Consider the following 17976-nt stretch of genomic DNA (forward strand, 5'->3'; position numbering starts at 1 on the left):
ATGTTGTTTATAGGGCACTAAATGCATGTTTCAAGTTTTATACAAAAATACTCTTTAAAAGTATGAAAAATTCAACATTTAGAAGTCGTATCTGCTTGGAGCCCATTCACTTTGGAATCTTTGATGCTCAATCTCAAAACTCTCAGAACGCAGATAGAACATTCTAATTCTCAGCTCATTAAATTATATATCAGATGACTCTTTTTTTTTTAAAGGGGAGTCAAGTCAAGCACCAATCAAGTAACAAGTTCTGAATTCCTATCATCAATTTTGCTCTCTGCTTAACTGTCCCAAGATTACTTAGCTGACATTTTCTCATGTTTTTATGTGGTTTTATATTTATGTAGTTTGTTAATAAATATGTATTGGCTGTAATGTCCTTATCAGCGAATAACTGTCAGTCATAACACCTTGCAATATTTTATCTAGAAAATAATAACCTTTTCCACAACATCTACGATATATTTGAATTTGGAACTTCCTTTTCGACAAATGGGTACATACAGTTCATATTTAAACGATGTCTTGGATGTCTAGCCAGTTACGTAATGGATAGCCAGCATTAGTTGTTGTTCTTCACGTCTGACTGAGTCTTAGGGGCCCAAGTCTTCCGAATAGAAGAATAGTGAATTTAATAAATGTGGATTTATTTTCCCCTCAGTGGTTTAATGAGCAGTGCAGTTATTTAACTTCCTTGTAATAACAATTTTACATTCCATGCAGTATGTCATGTTTAGTTTTATCTGCATGCTAATATCAGCAGTTTGGAACTATATTTGTCATCTTATATAATCTGAAAGCAATATTGAATTTTACAGCATGTTAATGAGAAATATTCTATTCAAGGGTTTAAATTTTCAATACATTTTGGTTTCATTTGTGTTTCTGGGTGGACAAAATATTGATATGCTCCTGACTATACGTATCCTGGAAAAATCCCGTAGGGGTACAGTTGAACAGTTGAACACAATAGAACACGCTCCAAGCCTTTTCTTGTAGGATAGGGGGCAGTTCTTACAGAATCCATATCGCGCTGTACTGTTGGCGCTTCATGCACTTTGCTTAAAATATGAAACCTCTTATACTTTGATAAATTATCCTTCTTCATATATTCCTTAGGTGGATGGCATGCGCTAGGTACAGAAATACTCTGTCGCTAGGGCAAAAAACATGGAGGGAAAGTCATGAAAGTCCATTAATCACACCAAGGAGCAGATATTCCGGCAGGTTCTGAAGTTTGCGATACAAAGCAGAGCTGCTCTCCTTCCATTGTCCATGTTTTCTTCACAGAAGGATAATCCTGGGATACCAGGAAGTTAAATTTTTCTTCCTCTGTTCTTGGTATTTACTTCAATCCTTTTACCTTCCAGTAAATGCAGGCAATAAAGAGACTTGCCTAAAAGCCTGAAAGGCATTTGTCTTTGGATACATCAACTTTTGTTGTTGACTTTGACTGATGCTTTTTTCTTGCCAAGAAGCACGCAGCCGTGGGCAAACTCACTGAACTGTGTTGGAAAAGAAAATAACAAACATTTGTATGTAATCATGAATCAAAGTTAAGGACAACTGTTGACTGAATCTTGGCCATTGCTTGCATCTCTTTTCCCTTTCGCACCTTTCTCAGGAAAGCACTATATATGGAAAGCAATTATAGGAAAGTGGTACATAAGAAATAAACTGTAGGAAATACCTATGTATATGTGGAAGGAAATAGCGAAATATGTATGTTGCCAACATTCATTTCTCTGTAGATTCAGTTGGAAGAACACTCAAGCAAGCATCTTATCACACCTGGGCTGGTTTTACATTTTCACAATGCAGCTGAACACTTTACAGTAAGGTTCCATGCATCATTAAGTCATGTTAACAACTACATTACTTATCACCAATTCATATTGGAATGAAAAAGTCAGTTAATATATTTGTAGGTACTAGATCCTTGCACACAGTTAGTTAAGCATGTTGAGATGACAGGAGATACCTTCTGTAACTGATAGAGTGTTCTTTATAATGCCACTAGAGGTCTGCAGTGACTTCTGAATGTCTTGGGGTGAAGGGTTGCTCTGCGTGCAGTTCCAGGACTGGATGATGAAATCTGATGCTAAGAAGCATCTCTACATGGAAAGGGCTCGCTGGAGCTGTTACGGCTTCCGTTGTCTGTTGAAGTAGTGTGTCAACTCTGCATTGTCATTAATGCTGCAATCAAACCTTTGAATGAGGTTTTCTCAACTTGACTTGCATCAGCATGCATGTGCGTGCTATGTTTGTAAATATATGTTCGTATATGTTGGCCTGCTTCTGTCATTTGTGCTGGTTTGATGCATCAGTGAGTTGTACAGTATGTGTTTTGATGCTATTCGTGACCATATACAGCAGTAACTCAGACTCTCTTCTGTCTGCTAAAAATGCTTAAAAAAATGATAAAATAGACAATCCAGCAAGACAAAAGACTTGGCGTCCTAATCGTAGCTCCGCCCCAAAGGCCTTCGATTGCACTTTACGGGAAGGCTTTTGACAGATGATGTCACGGGCAGGAAAGACGGGATCGATTTTGGTGAAGTCAGCTTTTAGCGGTAACGTAAGAACCCTTTGGTGCATTGCTGGGTACGGACGAGTATAGGGACTATAGCCTCTTCATGTAAATCAATAATCTTGCTTTGCCTCTTCCGTTATGACATGTTAATGGAGACGCTTACTGGAGTTTACCATAATGCTTCCGAGCGCCCTTTGTCTTCACTTTTAGAGCACGGATATTTTTACTCCATTCACAAATCCGGATTTTAGGATTCTCACGACAGTAGCATTTCAGGATTTTGCCGCTCTTTTAATCCATTTTTTTTAAACGGTTTCTTTCTAAAAGAGATTTTTAAATAAAAAGACGTAACAGAGAACAGTCACCTACATTGCCATATGTGTATTTTTCTTACAGTAATAATAAAGCAAAATATCTATTTCATTTGTTTTCCGATATATAATTAAGAGAATTATCTCTTTTTTTTTCGTAACCCTTTTCAGAATTTATGATCACTTTTATGTTTTGGGTCAAATTGATGCCAGCAGATTAAATAAATGCAAAATTATTCCAAAAGAAAGTGTTGCCTTCTTATTGTCTTCCAAATGACTAGCCTTTCATCCATAAATATGAAAGATTTGTGAGAAATATCTCATTTATAGCCTGAGGTACAGGAACTGAACATTTGGCACTTATATGGGAAAGTGCCACCAGAATCATCCACAAAGAAATCTGAAATAAAAAATAAAAATGGTTGTATATTTTTTGCCATTTTATACAGTTACAGAGGGTCAACACATGCAAGGTTGGTACAGGACTTCTGAAAACAAAGCATTATGTTTGTTGCATTTTTACTATTTAATCCCACCAAAAATAGAACATAAAAGAAAATCATGCAGTATCAAGAATGAAAAAAAGATTGACTGTTTTTTAAGATATGTCAAACAGTGAATGGCGTCAAATTGACCCCAAACATAATAGGAGGGTCAACAAAGAAACTTCAAAGAAAATGACAGGCATCAGGCAGCAAACGGTAAAAGATTATTAGCTGAGGACTTCCTGCGATAGCTCCACGGCAGTGTCTCTTTGGGTGAAGAGATCCTGATGTGGGGGGAATGAAAAGCAAAGCAAGGTCTGGCCTGTGAGCCTGTGCTTTCCTGGGAGGGTGGCATGAATGGGTTGACTGCTATCTCCTGCTTAATCTCACTCTCCAGCTGAAGAGCGCGGGGAATGAGGTAGTCTATCCACAGTTTCTGCTTAAGCAGCCCTTGAACGGAGCCCTTACTGGGTCTGAGAAGAGTGTTCATGTCCTAGGCACCATTGAAAATATTTTACTTTGAAAAAGGTTCAGGCAATGTGAAGATTCTCTTAAAATCCAGTTTTTCTTCTTCTACTTCCGTGAGTGCAGGGTCTATTTGGCTCTGAGATGTTTTTTTGAATACCGGGGCCTTGAGCTATCATACAAATTTCCACTGGTGGATGGGGAGATAAGAGAAGGGGAGGATAGGAGGATAAAATATTTTTTGGAGTATTGGGTCACAGCCTGAGAGTTGCATATTTTTTGAGTGCTGCATCTAAGAACTGTATGTAGCATAGCTCCATAACTCGCCAGTGAACTCATTGAGTGTGAGGGGCCCTTCCTGACTGGGTGCGAAGATCAATATATATCAATCGCCACTTTCACAATGAATGTGTCGATGTGTAAGGCCAGATGAATGATGAGATGTGTCCTAAAACTGCACAGCTGAAGGCACGGCACTGTTTCTCCCTGCTGCTGTTTACACTGACCTTTTAGGCACGTGTGGAACAGGGTTTTAGGCTGAATACCTAATGCTCAATTACTCAATCCTGTCTCTCTCTCCCTCTCTCTCTTTCTCTCTCTCTCCCTGTCTTTCCCTCACTCTCTCTCTCCCTCTCTCCCCCTCTCTCTCCCTCTCTCTCTCTGCTCTCTCTCACTCCCTCTCTCTCTCTCTCAAACAGTGTACCTACCTTTCAAGGTCTACCTGAAGAGATCCTGAGCAAGCTTGCCGATGTACTCGAGGAGGTAAGGCATCGCGGATGTTTGCTATCGCTCAGTTCTTTAAAGACAAACAGTTTTCATGTGCAATGGGAAAACAGTGGGTTGTCTGTGTACTCCCTGTCTGTGGTCATTCATAAAATGCATTAAACTAAAAATATATATGTCAGCATAAAGAACACAGTGTGATGGTGAAGACACGCCTATGATATCATATCTCACCTAAATTACAATACAATGCTACTATAGCGCTTAACCCTTACCGAAATGGGATGTACTGAAAATATATTAAAATTAAGCATATTACAGAATATACTAGCTATACTTCACGGCATAAGGCCAAAAAAAAAGATATGGTAATATATTATACTACTGTGAAATGTATTTACCATTATATTTTAAAAGTATGGGAAGAGCTTTCATACTTCATCTGGGTGTGAGTGTTTCCACTCAGTGGCCTGGCCTGTTCATTGCATGAGTGACTTAAGTGAGATGCATGATCATTATTATGCCATTAAAGGGGATTAAGACTGTTTATCTTCAGACTGTAATAAACTAGCCTCATTCTACAATTTCTTCTGTTATAAACCGTGTTATTATTGTGCTGACTGAGCCCGAACAGCATTAACATGTAGGGGAGGTGCCGAGTGCGGATGTTCATTACTTTACTATAAGGGACAGTGGAATTTGTAATGCAGGGTCTGAATCCATCCATCCATCCATCCATCCATTATCTGAACCCGCTTATCCTGAACAGGGTCGCAGGGGGGCTGGAGCCTATCCCAGCATACATTGGGCGAAAGGCAGGAATACACCCTGGACAGGTCGCCAGTCCATCGCAGGGCACACACACCATTCACTCACACACTCATACACTCATACACTCATACCTATGGGCAATTTTAGACTCTCCAATCAGCCTAACCTGCATGTCTTTGGACTGTGGGAGGAAACCGGAGTACCCGGAGGAAACCCACGCAGACACGGGGAGAACATGCAAACTCCGCACAGAGAGGCCCCGGCCAACGGGGATTCGAACCCAGGACCTCCTTGCTGTGAGGCAGCAGTGCTACCCACTGCACCATCCGTGCCGCCCAGGGTCTGAAATAGCAACAAAAATCATTTCAAATCCATGTAGATTTCATTATGGGAATGGCTTAAAATATACATCCATTAAATGTAATTAATGTGAAATGTACGTGCGACCTTTCACCGAATGGCAGAGGATTAGCCGGTCTGGGTGTGAAAAAAACCTTCTAGAATTTCCCATTTCTGTTGCTGCTGGGAGTAGCGTTGGGTGGCCAGTAGAGGGCACCATCCACACCAGGTTATGTGTTCCAGTCCAGTGATGGTAGCAAGCTATGGGATGAGACACCACCAACCTGGTCTCATTCCAATTGCTTAGTTTTCTCTTCTTTTTTCTTTACCTTGCTCCTGACCTGAGAATTGATTGAAGTCCGCCATCTTTAAGCACTTTCCAACCGTTAAGTGTTCCTTCTAGGAGCGAGAAGTACACATTAGGAGCAAAACGTGAGCGCAATATGAGGCTTGCACATTGATGATGGGACATGTAGTTCCACCTTCTCTCTCTTCCTCTCACCCCCAGGGCATTACTATGAAAGGGAAATAAATTCACAGCTGAAACTCCTGGTTCCATGAATAAATGAATGATTCAGAGAATGTTTTTGTAAACAGGAAGTCTCAGAGTAACAGTGTTCGAGCATTTGCTGATTGTCTTTTCCTCTGCAGCTCTGCACTGTTTACATTTTTTGGTACTCATAATTTAAAATCAGTCAGCCTTTCAGAGACCTGAATTACAATATGAATATGATGCAATATGCAACGCAGATTAGCGTATGTTTTCTGACTGTGAATTGTAGGTAAGCTTAATTAGCAGTCTCCTTGCCTGAAAATAATTGAATTATTTTTGGCTTGGAACCATTCGCATTTTTTTGTTCTATTTCTGTTTCTATTAAAACTTCTCGTTAAATTGCCATTTTGTCTGTAATAGTCTATTACGAAATGTTTGCGTTGATTGTTATTCAATCTTCTCCTCCATAACTGGAGGTTTCGGGTGTGAAAGAGCGGTTTGTAAACTCCACTCTTTGCGTTCGCCCAGTGAACATTTAGCATGAAATTGGTGTGGGCAGTCACCATTTCGGCTCTTTTACATTTGCTGGAATTAGGACAAAAGCGCTTCATTATGCTCAGAACAGCATCCATTTCCATACAGTCTCCCAGTGTATGTTGTTAAAGACCCAATTGCCCATCGGCTTGACTTTGTTTTGCAAAAGATGAGAAGAACAAAACAGCAAATTATGAAACATTATCCAGTCTTTACATAGCTATATCTCATAAATAGCTGTTATTTATTTGATGTAATTAAATGGGCTGCTTAGCAAACTCTAAGAGCGTTGAATTTTTTTTGTTGTTGCAATTATTAATAAAGAAAGGACTGACTGTTCTGTAAAATTTTAGCCTAAATCAGTGAAATGGGCTTCACTTGATTATTATTACAGAAATGCTATTCGTGTGCTATACTAATTGGGCCGCATCATTTACATTTGCTTTGTTGTCCTCTGCAGCAGGATGGTCTTGACAGGATCAGCACAAGCACAGAGCTCTTGCATAGGCTTGCTTGTTAATAATTTCTCCCAACATTTCAAAATAGTTTCCATGTGTGTTCAAAGAGTACTGTTTTTTGACAGATGTCATCTTTGTGCTGATGCTGTGGTAGTGCGTGATCATTAACTCTTCTCCTTAGCAGTTACGCTGAAGCGTCATGTAAGCGCTCTTTAATGTGACGATGAAAGATTGATACAGCGTCTCAGGAAATGAACTGTGTCTTGCTCTGGTGAAGAGTAATCAATAAACTATGAGGTCTATTCCTTGTACTGGGCTTTTCTTTTTCATTAAGAATTTCTTGGAGGTTATTGACCTCTTCCCCTGTGTCCGTTAAAAAATGAGAGCGGAAAAAGAGAGGCATCAAAGCTAAACTGGACCCAAAAGAGTCTGGGATCTGAAAAATGGGCCAGTATTTCCATACGATCATCACTGAGAATATGAAATATACTATCACTGCCATATTGCCCATATTGTGAAGTATAGCAAATTGTTGGCAATATATTTTATTCCAATATATTTGCGGTATATTTAATTTAGATTGAAGGAGAGCTGGTGAGTCACCTGCAGTGAGTGTGAAGAGGTCAGGGCCCTTTCTCCCTGAAAGTCTGTGTGTAATCCACCGTCACAACAGCTCCATCAATCCTCAGTCTTACTTTTCAAAGATTACACTCATTCATCCACACATTGGAGGCTGGGGGTGGGGTGTGGTGGGGGTGGGGTGGGTATTGTCGCACTGTGCTGCTAGTGCACAGTAATCATTCAGAATATCAATAGCAGTAATGTGATAACAATCACCCAATTTCTTTCTGGCTTGAACTAATGTTACAAATCCATGGTCCCAAATGTCACCTTGTCTCTTTTGAGTATGAAGCCATTTGTCATCATCCAGCTCTGCTCTCTCACAGTTCTACTCCATGTACAACGTACGGTTTATGGAAAGTGAAAAGTATTTGAAGAATTCATCTATTCAAACTAGTTCGTGTCAGATATTGCTCAAACCAACTGTCACAGTGAGGTAATTTGCATTAATTGCTGCTCTAGCAGGAAGTGGCAGGATTGCAGCATCGGCCTGCGGTTCACGTTCATCATGAGGTGGAAACCACTCTTGAAATGTAATTAAGCTACACCTTCACAAAATGAGAGTTTGATAATGAAGCCAGTAAACAAACCATTTCATGGAGGAACCTTCCCACATATCTCTTCCCAATATATTGAAAACATATATTGCCAATTGTTTCAAATATATTGCCATTTATATGTGTATATATATCTATACGTGTATATATTTTAAATAGGCGGCACGGATGGTGCAGTGGGTAACACTGCCGCCTCACAGCAAGGAGGTCCTGGGTTCAAATCCCCGTCGGCCGGGGCCTCTCTTTGCAGAGTTTGCATGTTCTCCCCGTGTCTGCGTGGGTTTCCTCTGGGTACTTCGGTTTCCTCCCACAGTCCAAAGACATGCAGGTTAGGCTGATTGGTGAGTGAATGGTGTGTGTGCCCTGCGATGGACTGGCGACCTGTCCAGAGTGTATTCCTGCCTTTCGCCCAATGTATGCTGGGACAGGCTCCAGCCCCCCTACGACCCTGTTCAGGATAAGCGGGTTAAGATAATGGATGGATGGATGGATGGATGGATGGATGGATGGATATTTTAAATATATTTCTGTTTTTTCTCTTTTCCTCCCAATTTGGTAGCCAATTGTACCCCATCTAATCCAATTAGTGTTAGCTGGGGGATACACTGCCCACACCCTGTCCCTTGGCGGCCCAAAGGGATCTGGCGATCCAATAACAATACACCTTCTTCAAGCCGTCTCGTCTCATGCTCGTGACCGTGATTCCGAGGCGCCTGGGGTGCTGTTGTGCGCGGCGATCGGCTAACCCTGCCAAGTCCCTCCCTCTGGAGCAACGAGCCAATTATGCCAAACTTGGCTTTTGGCAGGACCGGGAATCAAACCCCGGTCCTCAAATATATTTCCTATTAGAAGAATATATGAAAAGTGGCATAAATAAAATAATAACATTTTTATTATTTTAGTGCCAATTATTCAAAATACAGTATATTTCCCATATGTTTTTTTCCATGTCATTGACAAAATATGAAAAACTAGTGGAGAGGAGTTTTCTCATGAGCTGCTTCTGTCAGTGACCCTCCGCAGGTCTCTCTCACCCAGGTCTGCGGTCTTTCTCCTTCCAGAGGTCAGGATATCACGCACGCAAGCTAACATAATCAGCACTCAATACTTCACGCTTGGTGCTGCTGCGTAGCGTAACGGCTCCACAGCTTCCTTACGTCGAGGGAATCCCTTTGAACATTGCTCCCCAGGACACAAGCCGTATGAACACTGTAGATTTAGATTATAATAAGATGTTCCACAATGGATCGGCTGCAAGAACTGCAGCAGTGGCAGTAAATTATTAATATCAGTGTGAACGGCTTACTGTGTGTGGGACCCTTATGGAGTTCTCATTTAGATGAGCTATTATGTGCATGGCTGCCCCCGTAAGGCTGTCGGAGTGGTGTTAAAGTTCCTGCTAACTAAAATAAACAAACTTCTCTGTCCACAAAATTCCACAATAGTCCAATTTTAATATATACACCCCTTTTTAAAACAGGGTCGCAAGTCATCATGACTTGATGGTATCATTACCCATGAATGCAGAAAAACAATTATGTTGATAAATAGCAATCCAATTTTCATGCCTTTTTCAAAATTTCAAAACAGGATGCCAACAAAGAAAAGATTCAACTCGTTTTCAGAGTCTTGTTTTTTTATCTTGTATCTTGTCTCTGGCTTTCATTAGAAGGCACTTCATTTATTTCTGTGGCTCTGAATCCGTTGATCCATCCCACAGTGCTTTATCAGTCATTGAGAATGCGCCTTCTGCTCTAATCATCATGTATTCTTCATTTTATGAATATTTATACATTTCAGCAGTAAACTATGCCAGATGTAAACAGATAAATGTGAACTGCATAATTGTCTTGGTTTGCTCGGTGAATATATTGCTGACTCAGCATTTCTCCGGTATTAACATATGTCTGAGGATCAAAAGAGGAATTGGTCGCACCACATTACCGTGTACGATGTGTTTCGTGGCGCATGCTGTGTTCTTGTGTTTGGATTATCATACATGTTATATATCTGCAGTACACTCATTCAGCAACTCATATTCACTCTTCAGCTACAACCTCAAAATGGGTATCGCTGAAAAAATAAATAAACAGATGTAATTTATGCAATGTATCTGTTCTTGGTTGGGTGGCCACTGGCATTTTGCACTTAAATTAAAGATACCCCTTTCAGAAGTTTCGACCTGGTCTTATCTCTTTATGTCACGGTGGCAAGATGCCAACCAGTCAACGGAAAGGGCATGAAACCAAGTTGATAATATGGCCATCAAACTTCAAGAGGAATAGTTTTCTGTCAAAGCTGACCTTTGAGGTTCGATTTGAAAGTGTAGTTTGATAAAACATCTTTGAAAACTGGCTTGGCAAACCCACCTGATCTCCACATTGACCTCCACATTGCTGTCTTCATGTCTGTCTGAACATAGTGTATTGAGGGCATGAGTACAGGCTCTCAAGTTTATTGCGTATTAATAAGAAATCATAGGATCCCAACCAGAGTTGGGTTTTGATTCGACAGCATATAAGTTAATTGTGTAGCAGTCATCATTATATTTCTGTGCTTTTTCAAACACTTACTTTTACAGTAGCACACACGGAATGGGCCTGCAGAAAGCAATCAAACCTTTATTACAAACCTTTGTTACTGGACCCCAGATTGCCGTTTTAGGTTTTCTGGGTAAATACAGTCCTGCATAAACAAGCATGCACTAAAAGTAAAGCTGGAAACTGAGGCTGTTTAGCATGAACTCGTGCCGGATATGAAATAGAAGTTCATGAGCACGGGTCACAAAGTAAAATAAATAAAACAAAGGACTACAAATATGTTCATGAATAACATATGATGATTTTTCCGTTTTACAAATGCCTTTTTACAAAGAGTAGCTAAGCAGCTTTTGGAATGTCTCCGAATTTATCTTGGACTCCAGACATCTGGGCTGTATGGGGGAGTGGGCGAACGTTCCCACACTGTTCTGGGTGATATGAAGCACACCGTGTCAAAGTTCATAGTTTTCCAATTTGTGTATGAGGGGCAATGGGGTGCAGTAGTTGATTTTCTGGATGGGCGACTTGCAGTCAGCCTAGTTTGCGGTGACCACTTCTGTTGAAATTGTTTATCTACTGAACAGATATCAAATGCTCTTTATGACAGGGAGGGACAGAGAGGGAGTGAGTGAGCAAGAGAGAGAAAAAGAGAAAAATCATTGAGCAGATGGTACTAATCGATACACTGCAGACAGGCCTCAAGCTAGCAAAGACATTTAACAATGGAATATTGTTTTCTGCTCAATAGTTAGGCATTTTTCAGATCAGAAATTAGCATTTTTTTCTCCATGGAAAAATACATGACAAATTTGCTAATTGTATCTTGTGTAGTTTTATGTAAATCAGTACTGAAACTGCCTTGTTCAATTCTTCATTCTAGAGCATTCCATGGTCTAAAATGCAATGTGAGGTTTACATTCACTTTGAAGATTGGTCCATCCTAATTAACTGTTGGATGAAGACTTGAAGATTCCGTATTGCTTCGCTCACAGATAGTTTTTCATTTTCTGCTTAATGCTTTGCACATTTAACATGTCACAAAGTTTTTATTTCAAGTAATTCAGTCTAATAGTTGCTTTGTGCTCTTGCTTGACTAAAATGATTGTTAATAGTCTGTGCAAAAGTGGAACAGACAGCTAAGTTGAATCGTTTGTGCTGTTAGGGCTTCATTACTGACATTTTAGCCAAAGTATTAACAAGAACCAGTGGTTGGTGCAAAACAAATACCTTGACCAGACATTGGTCATTTTATTGGTTTGGCATTTTACACATGCTAAAAGTGACATTAGCTCGGTTAGCTCTAGCAGGAAGCTGCTATCTGGTGATCAGGGGAGAGCTGATGGACATCCTGTATGTGCTGCTGTCAGCGCTTTGCTGACAACGATCCTGCCCCCCCCCCCCCCCCCACTTCCGCCCCCTCGCCCCCCCCTCACGAAAGACGAGGCGGTGTCACCCAGAGGTGGCGGCCGGGCCCTGACACAGGCCGGAGATGAAGCCACTCTGTGAAATCCGAACTGGTGGGGAGGAGAGCTCTGTCACACAGACCCTTTGGAGAGCCCTGGAGGTCTGCTGCTGGTTGTTAGCCACACCAGCTGTGTTTCTGCCTGTAGAAGGCTTTGGAGGGGCTCATTGAGGAAGACAGCATGTCTGTCTTTCCCCCTGTTGCACTGAGCTTCCCGTGCTCCTGTGTTCCTTATTTCAGGCTTGTCTCTGTGAAGTTGTCCAGGTACTTATTAATTGTCCTGGCTGTTGAGCACTTTATAGTCCTAGCATAGTTAACCGGCTTGAACAATGTGCTACTGTTTCTCCCTTTTTGAGGCTACTATCTCCTTTTGGCTAAGTAAAAGGTGCGGACAAATGAACAAACAACAGAAAAGACAACATTGATTAAAAGGAAGGGGTTACTCTGTTCATTTTCGTGTCGGTGCACGGCTGCTCAGAGTCTGAAGACGTCCTCCTCAGATAAATAAATTGCTTCATTTCCATGAATAGCGGGGGCCTTCGCGCTGAGTCTGTAATTATCAGCAGCGTGCAGGTATTTGTAATTTCACCTACCAATCTGTCGCGGCGAGGCGAGACACAAGGCCAAGCCGACCGATTGAGCTGTCCCTCTGCCTTTTGTGTCCGTCTGCTGATTCACAGCCCACAGCTGAGAGGAAGGCTATCTTCTGTGTGTGTTTTCACTCACAATATGCAGGTTTGGACTTCAGAAATGCAGGAATCCCTCGCTTTTTAGCCAGTACAGTGTATCTAATAATAATAATTTGTTATGTAGCTGATGCTTTCAACCAAAGTGACTTGTTCATTAGAACTAAGCAGGGGGAAATCACCCCTGGAGCAATGTCGGGTTAAGGGCCTTCCTCAAGGGCCCAACACCTGTGCAGATCTTTTTGTCACTTCCAGTCATGTATCTTAGCCACTAGATGGATAGATAGATATATGGATATATTTACTCAGACTCAAAGCATAATCAATGTGCATCACCCACCTGAGTGATGCAATGGCAACCATTTTGCGCCAGAATGCTCACCACACATCGCTGGGGGAGAGAAGTAAGAGAAAAAAATGTTTTTGTCAATTACATCAGGGGATGATTAGGTGGCAGGTTGGGAATTTAGCTAGGACACCAACCCCCTACTTTACGATGAGTGTCATGGGATTTTTAATGACCACAGTGAGTCAGGACCTCAGTTTAACGTCTCATCCGAAAGATGGTGTCCTGGAGCACAGTGTCCCCATCACTGCACTAGGGCATTAGGCTTTATTTGACCAGAGGGAAAATCACTGCCAACTGGACGATCAACTCCACTTCCAGCAGCAGCTTAGTTTCCCTTCCACGTTCTAACCCAGCCCACACCCGCTTAGCTTCAGCTGTTCAGCAGCAGCAGGGTGCATGGTGTTATGGCTGCGGGCTGCCTCCGTCACCTAACTGGGGCAAGAAGCGCAGATAACCTAAAATGCCACACGGCCTAAAATGTAACCTGATTATGTATCTAACACGTCGCTGCCAACAGAGGAACAGGTGCCGTGAAGTGAGCTGTGGAACATCAGGGATTCTGAGGCAGAAATCTGTTGCTTCCCCCGCCCCCCTGACACCCCGTGTCCGAACGGGAGACGTCGGGCACAGTCTGTGGGAATGATTCACTGATTCCGCGGCTGGCGTCTCGGTGGAGCCACCTGGGCAGGGCCTGGGGGGCCAGCTGGGGCCCCCGGCGCGGAGCGAGGGCCGTCTGCTGGGACGACAGCCGCGCCCCGCAGTGACACGGTCTCTTGTCTCCGCAGACGCACTACGACGACGGCGAGTACATCATTCGGCAGGGCGCCAGAGGAGACACCTTCTTCATCATCAGCAAGGGGAAGGTGAGGCTTCTATCAGCCAGACAGCAGACGTTATTAATGGCGACTGAGGGCGCCAGCGGAGCTAGTCCCTCTCTGTCTCCTGCTGCTGGAGCAGAGGTTAACACTTTCACATTCAATTAATGTCTGCTTCCAACAGGAGCTGCACTTCTCTCTATCTCTCCCTCTCTCTCTCTCTCTCTCTCTCTCTCTCTCCAATCCTCTCGCTCTCCCTCTCCTTCCCCCCCCTCTCCCCCTCTACCTCTCTCTCTCCATCCCTCTCACTCTCCCTCTTTCTCCCTTTCTCCCTATCTCTCTCAATATCCCTCTCCCTCTCCTTCTCTCTATCCCTATCTCTCTCCATCCCCCCCTCTTTCCCCTCCCCCCTCTCCATATCTCTCTCCATCCCTCTCACTCTCCTTCTCTCTCTCCCTATCTCCCCCCTCTCTCCATCCCTCTCTCTCAATCATGCTTTCTGTCTCCCTCCCATTACCCCTGTGACCTGAGTGTCTTTAATCAAACATAATTTAAATAGCACAAATAATGAAATGATGGATTATGCTATTGCATAGCAATAGGGCTTGCCAATAGCATGTGCACAGAAAAACAAAGGAGAGAAAACATAATTTGTTAATCCCAATCAAATAAGGTTAAACAAGATTAGAGTATCTCAGAGCTGTGGTTTATTCCAGAACATTACTGTTACAAGTGCTTCACTATTGCCAAATAAATAATTGCAAAGGTATGCTTTTATGAAAGATTTATCAATCCTGCAATCAATACAACGCCAAAAGGATAAACACAAGCTTACTAAAAGACTGAAAACTTGCATGGTGTTTTGCCATAGGAATGTTTTATTGTGGGAGGGATCCATGCGAATAGAGAGAAAGGTTGGAACAGAGAGCAGGAGCCACTGGTGTTGAAAAATGAAAGGGAGATTGGCAGAGAGATGGAAAAGTCCTTTGAGTTCTCATCATCCACTCCACGCTTCTGTGGCCTCATCAAAAAACGCACTTCAGTCCAAGAGGCCCTGAATGTTTTATCCACAAATATGGTCTAAAAACTGAAAAGAATGTTTTGTATTTCTAAGGAAATACAATACAAACGTATGCATTTTAAAGTCATTTCGGTGGTAATTTCACTCTCGGTGCGGCCGGGATTCATGAATTCCCTGTTGGGTCTTGATTAACTGACCTGGAACAGGTGTCTGGCGGTGACATATGGTCGAGCAGGGGTCTTCAGTCTTATCCAGAAAGAGCCGGTGTGGGAGCAGGCTTTTGCTCCAACCAGGCTCTTACACACCTGATCAAGGTCCTGATTAGTTCATTAGTGCTACTGCTGGGTTGAAACAAATGCTTGCACCCATACCGGCCCTTTCTGGTTAAGACTGAGGACCCCTGTAGATCTATGCATGCAGATGACTGGCGAACTGGAACACTGATTAACATTTACATTTACATTTTAGTCATTTGGCAGACGCTTTTAATCCAAAGCGACTTACAAGTGCATAGGTTCTACCACAAGTCAAAGCATCACATCCAGAACTAGAAAAATACACCTGGACTGCTGTTCTAAACATATAGTCGTCATCATAAGTGCAATTTTTTTTATTTTTTTTTATTTTTTAAATTTATTTATTTATTTTTTGGGCGGGGGGGGGGGGGGGGGGGGTTAGACAGGGATAGGGGTATCAGAAGGGGGGGGCGGGGTAAATCAGGAGGGGGGACTAAGGTAGAGTTTGAAGAGGTGTGTTTTGAGTCTGCGTCGAAATAGGGGGAGGGATTCTGCTGTCCTGACAGTGGTAGGCAAGTCATTCCACCACTGAGGAACCAGAACGGAAAACAGGCGTGAACGTGCAGCTCGACCGCCAGGTGCCCGTAGAGAGGGAATCGTAAGGCGACCAGAGCTGGCAGACCGGAGTGGTCTAGCTGGGGAGTAGGGAGTGATCAGGGATTGTATGTAATGTGGGGCAGTCCCCTTGGCAGCCTGAAATGCCAACACTAGGGCCTTGAATCGGAACTGTTAACAACTCTAGCTCTAACTCTGGCTCTATCATAATTTTGGAATATTTGCAAAGCTATCCTCATCTTAAATTATTTCTAGAAGAAGGGAAGTGACCCTTCACAGTTCACACCCTCACCCTCATGTTCTAGAAGTGGTCGAAGAAACACAGGATTTTTCCTGAAACAGAGATGAGTGTCTTGGAGATTGATGGACGTGAATGTTTTTCAAACTTTTTACAAGCATTTTAAGACAATGTAGGAATAAAATTAGATTTGAAGTAAGTTATTTATGGAGTTTCTAATCTCCTTTAAATAGTCTTTAAATGCACAATCTTGATGATTTTTAGACATTGACTTGAAATTATTTGAATTTATGTATTTTTATCAGGTTCTAGAATTTCTGAGAAAATAAACATACATACTGCACACACACACCTGGCAGGCACCACGACTTATGCAAGATATTTACAAGACAACGTTTTTCTTATTGACAGGTGAACGTCACGCGAGAAGATTCACCCAGCGAGGACCCAGTTTACCTGCGTGCACTGGAAAAGGGAGACTGGTTTGGGGAGAAGGCCCTTCAGGGGTAAGCCAGTCACCCAAACTCTTCCTAAACCAGCCGCTGACCTGTTCCTGTCCTGTTCCTTTATTACTTTATTAATTTGACTGACAGCTGCCCTTTCCACCGCACCTGAAGCGGACACTGGACTCATTATCCGTTTATACAGTGGTAGATGTTCAAGTTAAGTGCCCTGCTGGAGCGTATAAAGGCCGTGTCTCACCAGGTAAGTGAGCTGGCCTTTGAGCGACTGGCTCAGTGCCTTAATCCACACTTCCCAGAAGCATCAGTTAGCGCGATAAGTGCTGTGATTAGCGGGGGATCACTGCTGCCTTTATACTGATCCTTAGCAGCATTTAAATCAAGAGGATGTTATTAGTCCTTTTGCACCATGGATCAGCTTACAGCAGATGTACCTTATGTTGCAGAAAACAGCGTTGCAATATTTACGAGATTGTGCGGTTTTGAATGTTTTTATTAGCAATTGCATAACATTATCAGTAATTTCCAGCATGTAAACAGTATACAGTGAGCTAGCGGAAGAGCTCAGTGTAAGCTTTGTGGGGGAGGACGTCAACACAGAATGTGTACTGTCGATAACATTTTTTGGAAGTCATTTTATAGTTGTCATTTCATACTGTATATGTGGGCCTGCCTCATCGGAGCAGTGGGCTCCGTTGGTTTGGGAAAAGCCCTCGATAGTGTGTCCTTCCAGCTGTTGCTTGCCAGCTGAGCAGTTATAGCGACACAGCGAGTATACTTACAGTGCAGCTGGTGCACGCAGCCATCAGGTGGCGGGTTAAACCACAGGAGATAATCTTGCACCGTGATGAATTAAGAACCACCTGTGTACCCGGGTCAGTACTGCGCTGCCCAATGCGTCTTCTTGTCACCATCGGCACCAACATGCTTTTACTCCAGACCACGGGGTGCATACAGTAGCACGCTGATACCCCACCGAGAAGATGGATGGATAAACATTCGCAGGGCCGAGACACATCGTCGTAAATCACTGACAGCCGTGAGCTCCGGTGATGGAGGAGCAGCAGGAGGATGAGAATAAGCAAGCGTACGCGCTGTGTCAGAACACTTCTTCCCTCATCAGTCAGCGCCGTGATTCTACCTGAGTCAAACTCCTTTGCGTGTAGGCCAGACCTGACATTAATTGACAATTCTGATCAGAGAGAGTTTATCTTTTGTTGGTGGTCATTTGTTCATAGGTGATAAAGGACGGTTCGTTATAAG

The 17976-nt window shown here is 42.6% G+C and overlaps 1 protein-coding gene across 2 annotated transcripts in view; it reads left to right on the forward strand.

The window, feature by feature from the left end:
* Nucleotides 1–17976, forward strand: part of prkg1b (protein kinase cGMP-dependent 1b) — a 125792-nt gene that overhangs the window by 74706 nt on the left and 33110 nt on the right. For both annotated transcript variants that reach the window (XM_061231344.1, XM_061231343.1), the window contains exons 5-7: nt 4493–4556; nt 14113–14190; nt 16664–16758. In XM_061231344.1, coding sequence (XP_061087328.1) covers nt 4493–4556; nt 14113–14190; nt 16664–16758 — 237 coding nt within the window. The remainder of the gene's footprint in view (nt 1–4492; nt 4557–14112; nt 14191–16663; nt 16759–17976) is intronic.

The sequence above is a fragment of the Conger conger genome, chromosome 2, assembly GCF_963514075.1.
Source record: "Conger conger chromosome 2, fConCon1.1, whole genome shotgun sequence".
In the NCBI taxonomy this organism is placed as follows: Eukaryota; Metazoa; Chordata; class Actinopteri; order Anguilliformes; family Congridae; genus Conger; species Conger conger.